Source organism: Stegastes partitus, unplaced genomic scaffold (assembly GCF_000690725.1).
Source record: "Stegastes partitus isolate 25-593 unplaced genomic scaffold, Stegastes_partitus-1.0.2 Scaffold29, whole genome shotgun sequence".
NCBI classification, from domain to species: Eukaryota; Metazoa; Chordata; class Actinopteri; family Pomacentridae; genus Stegastes; species Stegastes partitus.
The window spans coordinates 1,217,654-1,233,355 of record NW_007577760.1 but is presented as its reverse complement, the minus strand read 5'-3'; the positions used below and the strand labels follow the sequence as shown (position 1 = coordinate 1,233,355).

At 40.0% G+C, this 15,702-nt stretch overlaps 1 protein-coding gene across 1 annotated transcript in view; it reads left to right on the top strand.

Annotated features, from left to right (window-relative positions):
* The first annotated feature begins 4,809 nt into the window (after window positions 1-4,809).
* The window catches only part of tacr3a (tachykinin receptor 3a), a 29,082-nt gene continuing 18,189 nt past the window's right edge, over window positions 4,810-15,702 (top strand). Inside the window, exons 1-3 of the mRNA XM_008298698.1 lie at window positions 4,810-5,177; window positions 10,384-10,572; window positions 11,909-12,059. Of these exons, the coding sequence (XP_008296920.1) occupies window positions 4,810-5,177; window positions 10,384-10,572; window positions 11,909-12,059 (708 nt within the window). The remainder of the gene's footprint in view (window positions 5,178-10,383; window positions 10,573-11,908; window positions 12,060-15,702) is intronic.

The following is a 15,702-nucleotide window of genomic DNA, read 5'->3' as shown; positions in this document are numbered from 1 at the left end:
AATATTTTGTTCTCGGCAAAACAAAAAATTGTTTCCACAGAAAGGTTATTGTTTCATTAGTAAACAAGTTCAGATAGCCAATAACGTGAATGATATTCCTTTTTGAGTTTTACTTTTATGCAAGGAATCATTTTTGTCATGCAAAGAAAGGTGCCTGTTGGAACAAATCTGGTCACGTTTTGATATCACCAGTTTATAGACTTACAGTTTTAGTGGTGGCAGCAATAGTTTTGCTTTTTTTGTGAGCATTTTTTTAATTGCAAATGGCACAGAAGTAACATATACAAGTGTGTAAAGTACTTTTAAGTGTTTTGTTTACAAGTTGTTTGCATTTCGCTAAAGTGTGATGTTTTGCACTACTTCGAAGGATGTTAATTAGCCTACAATGCCTTTGACTGGGTGAGGTGTAGCATTTTCTGTATTTTTGTTCTTATCATAGTCCGACTGAGCCTGCACAATAGGGGGCAAGATATATTGTAACTGTATGTTCATGTTGGAAGAACACAGTTTCCTTTAAAGGAAGTCATTCATTGTGTGTTTTCTTCATCTTGCATTGCAGGACCCTGTTTAAAGTGATCATATAACAAACAAGTAATCAGTACTGATACGTTATGCTAATAGATAAAGGAGGGATAATAATACAGTAGATGCTTTGAATTCCTTAGATATAACTGTGCAGTATTCTTAGTAGACCAAATAGCAGCAGATGATAGAGGGCTCATTAAAACAAAAAGAGACATGAGAGATTTATTTTTTTAGAGACTTGACTTGGACTCGTGATCAAAGACTTGAGATTTGACCAAGTCTCACCCCACAAAGACTTGAGACTTAACTTGGACTTGCAAAAAAAGACTTGTGAACATCTGTGGTTATCACACAGCATTTAACATAGTAAGGTATAGACATGACAAATAGAGAACCCAACAATGCATTCAGTTTTGTTCATGAGTTGTGAGTGTGTGCACCATGCTTTACGCACACGGGGCTGTCTCACTTAGTGCGACCTGTGTCTTAGACCACAGACTTTCTTCCCATGGTGCCTTAAAAATGTGCATGTCTCACTCGCAAACTCCTTGCAGGTGCAGCAAGATACACTTATTGTGTCGCTGTTTGCAGAGAATTCGTAGAATCTTTTTGACATGTCAAAGATCCTCCCTACGTGCTTACGGAATGTCTGCGACTTCGAAATTTTGCAAGATGGACTTGCGTAGCACATCCCATTTTGCACATATTTGGGACGCAGACAGGCCGTAGGAGCCCGTACAGCCGGTTGTGACCAAGGCCTATGATGCACATTTAGAGCAGCAAGACAACTGTCCATCTGCATGGAGAATACCTTAATCAATGCTCATTTTAGGTGAGGCTAAACTGTCTTGACTCTAAATCTGTGTCAAAATGTTTCAGTAGCACAAACATGCCCTCTGATAGCATTTAATTGATTACTGTGTGACTGTCCCCTGTTGGTCAATAGTCCCACTCACTTTGCACAAAAAATAAAAAGTACAATAAGCCGCAAAGTAAAGCTCTTGCATAATATTCTTTTAAGGAACGACAATTTCACCTGTTAATGTCTGAGGTAAGGACTAATGAGGAAATAATAGAGAGGCAATGCTCTTTCATTAGCAAATAAATTGCTGTCCCTGGTTACTTTTTGAATTAATCAAAGCAAATAGCCTGGAGGCCTGACACGAGTTCTGACACACCACAGAGGCAGCTGTTAAATGAGCTGACAGCAAGGCTGCAGCTGACGTTACATATCTGCTGCCCTGATATTTTCACAACAAATATGTAATTAGAGATGGGCAAAGAGTGACACTTCATGTCAGAAAATCTAATTACATAACAACGATGAAGTCTCTGTCCTACAACACATACATCACTGGGCTTTGGCTGCCAGACAATGAGTCCACAGCACTTCAGCAGGCAACTGGTATTATAATGATCAAAGAAGACAATAGGTAGGAGCCAAGATTGGATTTTGCATGCATCACGTACAAATTAAGTGGGGTTTTGTTTCTACCTAAGGATCTTTTGTCTTGCCCAGCTTTGTCACAGATGGCTGTCAATATATAATATCCCACATTTTGTACACAGTATGGATCATGAAACCTCAAAAGTGTCAAAATGTCATGTATTTGTAGGCTGAACTTTTTGCCTACAAAGTATAGATTTCAGGGGCATTCTTTGTGCCTTTTGTATTAAGATGCAAAACCCCGATGTTTGCTTGATTTTTGACTGTGGACCTTTGTTGCATATCGTCCTCATCTTTCTTCCAGTCTGACTCTGTTGTCAGTGAATAAAGGGTAAAAATGGCCCAAAAATATCAAATTTCCTCCTTTTATCCAAGCAATTCAATACCTCCCAGGATGAAATTGTAAAGTCTGAGTCTTCCTTTAACAATCCTAGAATATAATTTAGCAGTGTTCATTAGCGAGTCAAACTTAATATTTCCATCAGAACACCTCTAAAATATTAAAATGTACTTACTGTGGCTTCGGCACCACGTCACTGCTTTTATAGTTCTGCAGTTATGGGTGTGCAGAGCCTCTGAAGGGAACTCATCATAAAGCTCAGGATCAATAAATATGTTGAACTGAAAGACCTTAACATGTTGTCTGAATCCTGTTTGCAAAAAGCAAACCAGGATGTTAAAGGAAATTGCTGTCAAGAATGTGTGTGCAACTCAGCGTATTCCTCTTGCCATATGCATCCTTTCAATCACAATATCAGTAGCAGGACTTCCACTCCCCTTTAATAACGGTTGCTGAGATTGTTCTGTGGACAAGTGGCAACAACCAGCTTCTAGTACTAATCAGAGTCTCAAGTGAAAGCCAGAACGATGAGGTCCATGTGGTCTGTGAGTTGTTACAGCAACATATATATCATACTGTAGGTACAGATTTGTTCACAATTGAGCTTTTTTCTCTTTACATAAATTTACTAAGCTTGTTTAGGGCAAATGTAGATCAAATACTGCTCATTAAATGTATATATATATATATTTTGTATTTCACAGAAATAACACAAAATAAACCAGTGCACATATCAATGTCCATACTTACATAAATATGAATTCCTATTAACTAAACTGCTGAATATGCATGCTCTATTTTCATATCACACACAGTGCTTTATTATTAAAGTTTTGGCAGGATTTACATATCCAGGGGGGACAAAAATTCAAAATTGCCAGTGATATGAATTTCAATCAGCATTAACATGCAGGATTGCAAAGCAGAACAAAATGCTCCTCTTGATGTAGTTTGAGCCTAACACATAGCAGCCCTTGTTTTAAATAACTACAACACCATTTTAACATCTTGTAATGATTCAGTGACTACTTAACTACAGGTAATTTGTTTTTTGTTCTTTCAATTACTGAAACATAATTACTTGCTTACTGTAAGAGGCATTAGAAAGCAAACAGTGAGAAAAAGACTTTCATTTTTAACATAGGAATGTAATGGTATCAGCAGCCTGAAGCCCTTTGCTACTTTTTATGCACCTGCATCTCTCTGTAAACCTTACATATGACGCATTTCAATACGTGTGGTCATATATCTCCAACACAAAATAACACATTGGCATGACACCACGAGCAAGACCTACATTGGACTGCAATCACTGTAGCGCAGTCTTGTGCTGCACAGCGACCGTGTCTTATCGCTGCTCTGGAATATTGAAATGCAGAGCCAGTACTGGCCCAACGCCTGCTTATTTTCTCGCACTGATATAAAGCTGAGTTTAAAGTTATGGTTTGTGGAGAATCCAATTAACTGTGAAATGAAACCCTCCCATGGACTAATACCTGGGTAGGCGTTGTTTCAAAGAACAAAGTGAAAGGATTCAGGTCTGCTCAAAAAGCTGTACTGGACTGATTGGATTTGATCAGCCTCAGAATAGATGTGAAAGCAACCCATGTGGTTACCATAGCACTACCGGCTATGAAAGCAGATGAGGGAGGTTTATCTGATGTGAGTGGTTGGATATCTGGGGGGAACTTTAGCCTGTTAGTTGTGCATGTCAATCTGATGGAGAAGGAGGACAGTCTCAGCCACTTCGGCCAGCAGAGTGATGCAGCACTGCACATCTCTATTCATGCTGGAGGAGCTGATTTAGGACCGTAATAAGAGAGGCATAAGGACAGAACTGTCTTAAAATGGTGGTTATGTGGACATAAAATCGCATAGCAGTGGAAGATTGAACATAAGGAGATGGTACTGAGCTGTATGGAGTGTTTCAGAGAGAGACAGTGTCTATAATATTTCAATATCCTGTTTGCGTCTCCTCTGAAATGCTGCTGACACAAGATCATATGGCAGGTTAGTGAAGATAAAAACCAGTGTGCGCTGACTGATTATGTACTGAGGAGAGAGACAGCGCGGACCATCTGTTATTCATGAAGTTTGAAACAGCAGCCACAAGTATCAATCAATCTCGTTCACTGTTTGTGCCACTTGTGCGTCACCGAGTGCGCACGGCGCCCTGCCTGTTGCTGCTGGAGGAGAAGCTGCGCATTCACACTCACATTCAACAGGCAGGGAGTGATACTTCACAGCATCATCCAACAGTTTCAACGCGTTTTATTAGTTTAACACTCAAAGTTGCGGTGGGCGGTTTCAGACTGGGATCTTGGAAGAGGATGCGTTTTGTTTTTTGTTTTGTTTTGGGGGGGTTTTCTTAGCGGTGATTAACTTACGCGCAATGGCGCCTGCATCCTCTCCTAACTCTCCAGCTCCTGTAGGTAGATCAGATTAACAGTAACAACCGAAGGCTCCACAACAATCGTGGGAAAAAGGCAGAGAAAGGATGGCAGCTCCACACAACGGATCCAACGTAACGACGAACTACACTAACCAGTTCGTGCAGCCGCCGTGGCGCATCGCTCTTTGGTCGGTCGCATACAGCTCTGTGCTGGCGGTGGCGGTGTTTGGAAACCTCATTGTGATTTGGATCATTCTTGCCCACAAGCGCATGAGGACGGTGACCAACTACTTTTTGCTAAACTTGGCGTTTTCGGACGCGTCGATGGCCGCGTTCAACACTTTGATAAACTTTATCTACGCTGCTCACGGAGAGTGGTACTTCGGCGAGGCGTACTGCAAATTCCACAACTTCTTCCCGGTCACATCCGTGTTTGCAAGCATCTACTCCATGACTGCCATAGCTGTGGACAGGTGGGTTCATCAAATGCTGCAAGAATAATGTTTAACAAACGATGCCAAAGCGTCACCACGCACCTCAGCACCAACTGTCTCTCTACAAGTGATCAGTTCTGAAAGGGAAAATCAAATACATTTTTATTAAAGGAGTAAAAATTATTTTTCAAGGGTTTCTAAAAAATCTTTTCCATATTGGAATAAATAGCATTCAGTGTTATGTGTGTGTGTAGTAAATAAAGAAATACCAACACTATGATAAGCCTGTGGAGGTATTTGCTGTCCCTCCACAGCCATGGAAGTGGAATATATTCCATTTTAACACAGGCTATCCTCAACACACCTTAATCATCAAAGCAGCCATGAAATATCCGGAACACATGAACAGAACATGAATATTTGAAGCTACACAGAAGGTAGAAGCATATTTGTCACTCAGACACTTTGATCCAAGGGGTTCATGCTTGATGTTTTTGGACATTTTGTTCCTGATTATTCCACTTGACTATTCTGGTTTCCACTAGTCGTGGTGGAAAATTGATTCCTGTGCCACACGCGCGCACACACACACACACACACAAAATCTCATATCAGTGTTGTGCCTTGCTTGCAGTCAAACTGCACTCCATTTAAGAAAGCTTGTGCAATTAAAGCTATTTAATGCACACATAGGAATTCACTTCACAAGGCGTCCACACCAGTTTAATTGAAATTCATCTCTTGGCATTTTACACTTTGTCCCCACATTATTTAATCCCACTTTTAGCTCCCTGCTATTTACATTTATTTCAGTTCCCACTGGAGGAGTCAGTAATTACTTGTTTGTCATTTGCATTTTTGTGCTTGAGAGGTTGTTCATCTGCAGGGTGACCACCATCTCACACACTGTGGGCCTATATTGAATATTTATTGTTACGTTTCACTGCAAATGAATCACAGGCTGAGGCTGCTGCATAGCTAATGACTCTAAGTGTGCCTAAGATCACCCGTTCCTTCATGCTTTTACACGCTTTGACTCTCTTGCCTAATGCACTCAAACTACACACCATCTCTGCTCTTTCACGCATTCACTTTCTTTTTTGGTTTCTCCATCCGTTTTTTTTTTTTCTTTCTTTGCTTCCCCCTGTGGTTTCCAGTTATGTGAAGATGCAGTCAACACTATCAGCCACGCTTTGATACTGATCAGTGGACCGTCATACGTCATAATGTTTGAATAAAGGGATTAAACAGATGAAGGAAGCAGCCACAGGCGGCCACATAATGAAAACAAAACGCCTGTAGAGGCTGCAAGCGAGCACAGTGTGTATCTGCAACCCGAGTCCATGTGTCACATTGTGTTCTGATATTGTGTGAGGTGTTTTCCTCTTCCACTACTTCTCCTTGACACACAAATGGAACAATCCACTTCCTCGGGCCACGCTCGTTTTGGCTCCTCTACAGCAACTTCCATGCGTTTGTATTTTTGGTCTGCAGTGTCCATTCAATTTTGTCAACTGTGTACTGAGAAAGAGAACATCGGCATGACCTACATGATGTAGATGTAACCTCCGGTCATGTTTCTCGTAACCCCGGTATGGTGCTGTCTCCGCTCTGATGTCTTGAAATGGCATGAGGCCACAGTTCGTGATCATCTGTGAATTTGTCCTTCCTGCTGACTCTCTCAGCTGCCAAGTGTGTTCCCTTGGGCACTGCAGCAAAAGAAACGCAGGTTTCTGTGTGAAAGGTAACAGCATTGAAGGTTCATGATATCACAACATGGGATTGCTACCATATCTCATACTTTATAAATAATGTGTATACTAGTGCATCTCAAAAAAAAAGAGCATTGTGAAAAAGTTAGGTTTTTTTAAAAAAAAAAGTAAGCTTTCATATCATCTGTATTCATTACATGTATAGTGAAATATTTTAAGTCATTTTTTTTTGGTTTTCATTTTGAGGATTACGACTTGTTGCTCATGAAAATCAGAAATCCTTAGATTTTTTAGAATATTTGCTAAAATGAATCCAAAATTCATAATACAGAAATGTTCACCTTCTGAAAAGTATATTCATTTATACAGTTAATATTTGATTGGGGCTCCTCCACCACATGAACTATTGCATCCATGCGGCATGGCCTGGAGGCGATCAGCCCGTGGCACTGCTGAGGTTCCATTGAAGCCCATGTTGCTTTGATAGCGGCCTTCAGGTCGTCTATATTTTTGAGTCGAGTGTTTCTCATCTTCCTTTTGATAATGCCCCATATGAGGCTCAGGTGTTGTGAGTTGGTTGGCCAATCATGCACGGTAATGTCATGGTCAGCAAACCGTTTGGTGGTCGTTTTTGGCACTGTGGACAGGTGCTAAATCCTGCTGGTAAAGGAAGTTGGCATCTCCATAAAACTTGTCAGCGAATGAAAGCATGAAGTGCTCTAAAATCTCCTGGTTAGACACTGTGTTGACTTTGGACTTGATGAAACACAGTGGACCAACGCCAGCAGATGACAAGACACAAATCATCACTTACTGCAGAAATTTCACAATGGATTTCAAATGCCTTAGATTCTGTGCCTCTCCAGTCTTTATCTGGACTATAGGACCTTAACTTCCAATGTACTTGTATCTGAAAAGTAGGCTTTGGACGACTGAGCAACAGTCTGTGGTTCAGGAGTGGCTTGTTATTAGGTTTTCATCGGTTGTAGCTCCTTTCCTGAAGACGTCTGTGCTCGGTGACTCTTGATGCACTGATGCCAGCCTCTGCTTGTGAAGTTCTCCCAAGGCGTCAAACGTTTCCTGCTGATTCTCTCAAGGCTGTGGTAACACTTGTTGCTTGTGCACCAACCACTTCCTATTAATATACTTCTATACAGCACTGTGCCAACAACCAGCTTTTTCAGCAGTGACCTTCTGTGGCCTCCCTTCATCATTGAAGGTGTTGATGATCGTCTTCTGGACAACTTTTGCATCAGCAGTCTTCCTCATGATTGCAGTTGTGTGTACTTAATTAGACCAAGAGATAAACACATAATCTAACTGATGTGCAGTCGTGGCTCGATAACCCAACACTAAATGTAAAACCTTCTTTTATGTCGAATAGCAAGGCTGTCGCATTGTCAAGACGGAGGTCGAGCCGTCCACCGTTACCATCGGTGTTTACTTACGCAAACACTGAGTGCACTCGCTGTGTGTGACATCGTTGTGTCTTCTTCTGTGCATGCGGGACACTTTTGGGTTGTATGACGTTCATACAGCAAATCACATACAAGTCGTACTTAATTGGACATGTGAACGAACTCGCAAAAAAATCAGATTTCACAAAAAAATCTGAATTGAGCATTAAGTCCTACAGTCTGACTGTTGCCAATCTGTCGGATTGTTGAGTCAGATAATTCGCCGTTATCGTTATTTGTGACATAAAATGTCATGTTGGAGTCGGAATCCATGGCTGTCGGCATGTTATGGCTATTTCTCATGGGTTCCGTTCGTTTTTCCTAACAACCTGTCGGATAGCAAGGTTTTCAGATTGTTAAGGGTCAGATTATGGAGACACGACTGTACTGGATTTCTAATTTTCATGAGCTATAAGCCATAATCATCCAAATTAAAACAAAAAAATGACTTGAACTGTTTCACTCCTTATGTAAAGGATCTAGAATACATAAAATTGTGACTTTAAGTTTTTTTGGGATGTTCTGATTTTTTACAGATGTACTTGTGTGTATATATAATAATTTTGTTATTATTCTAACATCAATGAGGAATTATTTTTTCAAAATTCAGTTACAGCAAACAATCTCTTTTTGACAACATCCTTGTTGTTCTTGAATAGTCGACTTTGCTACAATAAATACAGTTTTCGCTTTACAAATGATGAAATACTCCTGTGGAATCTGTGAAGGCAGCGAAAGACAGATGTTGATAATCTAAAAAAAAATTCTGATACTATGAATTGAACGTGGCTGAAGTGAACATTTTCTTCTCCTGTGAGAACATCGGAGCCAACATTTGACATTTACCTGTGCACATAGTGTCTGGCTGCTTCTGATGGAAGTCTCATCCAGTGTAATCTCTGCTGTTTAAACAATAGGTGGTGATGCAGTGGCTGTTTACTTGGTAATGTCACACCGTTGTGACATGGCTTCCAAATAGTGTGCTGTCTGAATGCTCTCCTGTGCAGCCTGTGGCATGACAGCATTCCAAGTTATGAAAAAAAAAAGCATGAAAAGATTGATTATTCTGCTGCTGTAACGTCTCTGTGATGATGCCCAGTTGATGCTGGTACCTCTGTAAATGTGCTTTGATGTATTTGGATATCAAAAAAAGTGTGTGTGTGTGTGTGTGTGTGTGTGTGTGTGTGTGTGTGTGTGTGTAGTCCGTTTTAGTGTATTCAGCTGTTACTTGTGTTGCCTCGTGGTTATTGTTCAGTGGCTACAAGTGCATTAGATCAGCCGCCACTGTGCAGGCTTGTTGGATCCTAAATAACTCTGCTACTCTGGCACACACTTGATTGGAAGTCTAACAAGGGCCAGTGAGAAGAGATGAGTTCCAAGCAATTACTGGTGAATAGACAGGGCATCTTTGTTGTTCTCCCCCAGAGAGTTCCAGTCACTAAGGTGAAGGGACAAAGCCCATCCTTCTTATAAAGACTGAATTAGCAGCTGTAAGCCTGTGTGATCAGAAAACCGTGTAGTGTTCAGACTCAGGTGCATGTGCTGGCAATTTCCTGCCAGTTTTGAGCCTTTCACTGTGCCGGTCAAACAAAATCGCCTAAGGTTTTTTTTTGTGTTTTGTTTTGTTTGAATGAATCCTCCATCAGTTTTCACCAGTGTGCAATTGAACTTGAGTAGGTTACCTTGAAGAACATGAAGTATAATTTTAATGTAAAAAAATGTCATTGAAAAGAAGCTGAATTGGCTGAATCATCCATTGATGCAAATAAATGCGAGGCAAAATATTTACTTTTTCTCATTTTTGCCATTTTCTTGCAAAATACTTTTTATTTCCACCTCTTCAGGCCGCTGAAAATCCTTTAAATGAACAGTTCAAGAGTGGGCAACTACTGCCAAACAGTAACACTGAATAGAAAGATGAACAAACAAAAGACCATGTCTGTCTTGTAAAGGTATCTTGAGAGACTGCCTGGTTTAAAAACAAAAATTGAATCAATAAACCAATGGGTAGCTAAATGTGCTCACATGTTTTAGGCATAATGATGTCTTTTTAACCAACCAACCTCGTCCCTATAGGTACATGGCCATCATCCACCCACTGAAGCCTCGTCTGTCAGCAAAGGCCACCACGGGTGTCATCATATGCATCTGGAGCTTGGCTGTGGTTCTGGCCTTCCCGCTCTGCTACTTCTCCACCATCCGAGTTGTACCTAACAGGACCCTCTGCTACGTGGCCTGGCCCCGCATGGCACATGACCCCTTCATGTGAGAAATATTGACTTGTTTTCACCAAGACTTCAGATAACAGGGTGGATGGATTAGTGATTTTTCTTTTGAGTCATAGCTGTTGTAGTCTGAGTCACAGGGTGTAAGATGTAGGATCCCTTGGCTGCTCATTCCAGCCAGCTTTGTCCTCTCCTTCTGTTATCTATGTTTTACTGTTATCTTCACTATGGGTAACAACAACCACCTCCGGGCTGACAAACCAACAACTCTAAAAACTTCAAGTTTGGCAGAGGATTTGGAGCACCAATAATTTTTTCTGGTGTATTAATCATTTAAATCACAGTGTTTGTCTCCATGCATGCAAATGTTTTACCAAAACAGATTTTCCCGTCACTATATTGAGTGAACACTAAAACCACATCCCTTGCTTAGCCCCGCCCACAACAACAGCGATTGGTTTAAAGAAAGACAAAACAAGTCAAACCAGAGTTCAGTTTTTTCCGTTATAGCAGAAATAATAGTGAGGTACAGCAGGACCATTATGTTCTCGAGAACAAGCTGGCAAAGCGAGATTATGTCTGTTGCCATGGCTTTGTCTGAGTTCAAGTGTAGGTCATTTATGCTGGTTTGCTCTATATAAATTAATGCAATGAATGGAATGTGATACATCTCACAATTTGAGTCGCTCTTTTTAAACTGCAGAGCAGAGGAGAGTACTATGGTTGGAAAAATAATAAAGTCAGGCCAGCAGTTTCTCCTTGCTGTCAGTTTTTATGCTAAGCTAAGCTAACTGGCTGTAGCTTCATATTTACCATTCAGACATTACAGCAGTGTCAGGTTTCTTATTTCACTTTCAGCAGGAAAGTAGCTGATAGCACTGAAAACATGAATGTCTTAATTGAACAGTCGTATGTTACAATAACTACTTAATTGTATTTTTAAAAATGTTGTTGCTGTATATTACAGTTGGAAGTCTGCAGCAAGTTTATATAAATGGTTACACAACAGGGTTTACTGCTTCCAGAACACAAGATCATTGTTAAAAAGACATGCTGAGCCATAGTAACGTTTATAGTGCAACATGGAAAAATGTAAATATGAATGGATTTTGTCACACCTGTCTTTCTTGTGAACCGTTTACTTAGTTAAATTCGATCATAGGTAACATTGCAAGTGAATAAAGGGGCAAATTTGAAGGCAATATGTTACCATTCCGCAGTCAGTGTGGATGTGACACTCACAATTTTGATCCTACATTTATCTTTCAGGATAACAACTGGGATTACACAAGGCCTAGTATGTGTAAACATAAAACTTACTTTAGAATTCTATAGAAATATTTCATCATGTAACCACTTTTCCGCTTTCTTCTTAGGTATCATATCATCGTGACAGTTCTGGTCTATGTGCTGCCCTTGGTGGTGATGGGCATCACTTACACCATCGTGGGGGTGACACTGTGGGGAGGTGAGATCCCAGGAGACTCATCCGATAACTATCATGGACAGCTCCGGGCTAAAAGGAAGGTATGCATGCTTAAAAGGGGGAAACAGTGCAACAGGTACTCAAGAATTGAGACAGGACCTGGGGCAATCCAATTTAGAGCTGTGAACATGGCGATTGTTGAGTGCTAGAAGGCAGACAACTGGGAATAATATGTAATTTTCTGTCACTGAGAAGCCTGTAGCTCCAAGTAATTATTAACCTGCCTCTGTTTTATAACCTAAAGCTGAATAGGGAAAAAGACCGTTTGAGGCAATATGCCATTGTGATGCATATTTGTCACTGGGAGGAAAGAGAGTTCAGAATCATTAGTGTTCAAGCAAGAAAACATCTACAAAGCATCTGCCAAAGGTAAAGCAATTTCCCAGCTCTCTGCTGCTGTACATACACTGTTAGGATTTGGGCTTTTGTCTCTAATTTAATTGCTGTAGCTAAAAACCTTTATTGTCTAATGGCGGTGGCGGTGGTGGTGGTGGGGGGGGTTGAATCCCAGACCAACAACAAATCTAATTAACTGTATCTTGGCCTGTTTTGTGTACTCTGTATTTCATGATAATGTGTTGTTCAGTGTGTCTTGTTTATAATTAACCTGATGAGAAAACAACATCTTCGGTGGTGATAAAATAGATGCAACAAGGTGATGTTTTGCGGGAGTGAAATTAAGCAAGCGTTAAAGCCTCTTTTTATGTTTTATATTTAAATGAACCAAATTAACACCATGTAAAGCTCTTGGGTGTGTTTAATCACTGGAACTAATATTACTCCTTTCAGAATGATGAGGTAGACATGCAGTAGCAGCAGTACGGCTTTAAAGAGGCCATCATTGTCTTCACTACACCAAGATCAGTGCACTCTTTAATTGTTACAAATAAATAAAAGAAAGTAGCATTGCATCCAGCCTCAACAGGTGAAATTGAGAAGAACAAAAAGTGCAGACTAAGCTCAAAAATTGATAAAATACTGCATGTTGTACAAAAGCTTAAAGACAATGATAAATGTTACACCTAGAAGTGTGAACATCAGCTCCAGCATATCGCAGTGAACAAGAACAATGACTTTTTCCGTGAGAATGTGTGTGAAGCAAGTATTGCGCCGTGAACATTTCAGGGAGGAAAACCTTAATTTCATTCAACACAACCTTTTGTAATTGTCAATTATTGTCCATCAAATGCTTGTCTATGCATCCGGACAGGTACAAGCTCTGAAAACCAACAGTGTCTTGAGGCGATCTGAGTTTGTCCGCACTTTGGCGGACGCGTCTGAAACCTTTATCCTCAGGACTCAGTGTCTCATCCGAGATGCGTGTTTACAATGGAAATGTTTCCTGCTGCCGTGAATAATGACCAAATATGAGAAAACACATCTCGCAGCAGGCTTTTAGGTCATAAAAGGAATAATGGAGATAAGGGTAAACAAATCACAACCCTTTCTGCTGCATTATTGGCAAATGAAGCAATATAATTCTTGGCTCAGGCAGAGTCAAGTAATTTCACTGCATGTTGCAATCCATCTTGGATCTCTTTATCAGTTATAGCATTGAACTGTGTGTTTAATACATAGATCCTTTACTTTCTTTAGTTAGACAACGGACAGCTGTGAACATTTTTCTGTTCTATCCTGGTGGGTGGAAATGTGTCCCGTCAGCCTATAGTTTATTGTTTTTTTTTTGTTATAATAAATAAACTAAAAATCAATATCACACCAATCAGCTTTTTCCACACATGTACATCAATGCAGGCAGACACCCAACATGTTTTGCTGTCAAAACATAGAGAGTACTTTGCAAAGGTTTAGTAGATGTTTAACATCTTATTTATAATGCAGTGCCATAAGAGTCACAAACACACTCTGCAGCATGACACCGAGTGCAAATGTACAGCCAGAGTCTTAAAAATATGTCATCAGTGACAAGAAGAATGGGTCCCGCAACTGCTGTTTATAAGGCAAACGGTGGTTTCACAAAATATTGATTTGATTTATTTTTTTGGATGAAAGTTTGTGTGAAAGTAATTGATTTTAAAAGAAGACTCACTTTCCTTTTAGTACCCAAAAATGTCTGCGCAGTGCTCTCTATGACACTTAAAGAAACCCACAAACAGAACTCCACCATAATATTAGATTTAACACACAACAGCAAATACCAACACATGTCCATCAGATACACATGCAAGCTTATGATTGACACTTCATAAGTAGTTTTAACAAGCAATGCAACCATACCTTCAATACAGTCATTCATTAAAACTTACAATGACATTTTTGCTGACAGGTTGCGTAATACAGCCATCATTATGGGCTCACTGTTCACAAATGTCAACTTGGCTGGTTTCTGCTAAATAAAATCATATTAACTTCTATTTGTGTACGTTCATTGAAAATGTATTCAATTTTCTAAAGGTCTGGTTGTTAATGGACAGGATGTGTTACTCATTAACACATTTTGCAGCAACACCAGATTCCCCGCTCCGGTTCACAAGACAATGCAGAATAATGCGCTTTATATTGCTGTGTGAAACTAGTGTGTGGCCCATAGGGAATACTAAGACAACACGAAGACGGAAAGAGACAAATCTAGCTCTGCGTTGACATGGTATCCATTCTTCTACATTTCTCAAATGAAAAACATGAGTATGCTTCTCATTTTTTATCCTACAGTATGATTTCCTTGTGGATTCTAGCAACTGCTCTCAATCACCTACAGAATTGATGGCAATAAATATAGAATCAGTATTAGCCTCACAATATTTTTCATTATTTCTCTGCGTCTCCCTGACAGAAAATGGGTCTGTGGGGAGTCCTTCGTGAGTGACTGTGCAGACCAGTAATTGAAAAGGAATATTTGTGTGTGTGTGTATGTGTGTGTGTGTGTGTGTGTGTGTGTGTGTGTGTGTGCTATTGTTTGTACATAGGGCTATTCAGGTTTTATCCATTTGCACTCAGTGTTGTATTTCAGATAGATTATGTTTTTTTTTTTGTTTTTTTTTTCTACCTGCATTAGGAGTTTGATTTTTTTAACCTACATTTGAACATTTGAGAATTATTTTAACAGTGAAGCATGTTCATCTTTAAATAGCTGTCCTGTCTTCATCACTGATTTACGTGGTACAGTACAATCTGCTAAGCAGATAAATGTCATCCAGGTAGCAGTCACAGGTTCTGGTCAAAACAGGTTACAGAAAGGAGAGAACAGCCTCCGGCAGCACTGTCAAGCATCAGAGACCTAGCTAAAGGTAGTGTTCTTACTCTCCAGACTCATGGCAAAACATTGTAAATAAATAAAAAATACTCCGATCAATGAACTGAATCGCTGGGAAAACAAAAAAAAAGCTTTGACTGGTAAAGAACAGACAACAGTTGTTGTATGTACCGTCTCTCATGAAGCTTGTCACACCTTCAGAGGAGTCATAGGTATCTTGGTGGCCTCCTTCACTAGTGTCCTTCTTGCACAATCACACTCAGGTTTTGAGAACAGTCTGCTTTAGACAGATGTGCCAATTTCTTTTCATTTTCTAATGATGGATTTATTTGTTTATTTGAACTATGTTCGGTGATGTGGAAATTTCCGTGTATTCATCCTGACTTATGCTTTTCAATTATTCAGTTTTTAATTCCAAACCAACAAACATCAAAAAATACATTCAGAAAACTCAGCAGTATTGTCAACAC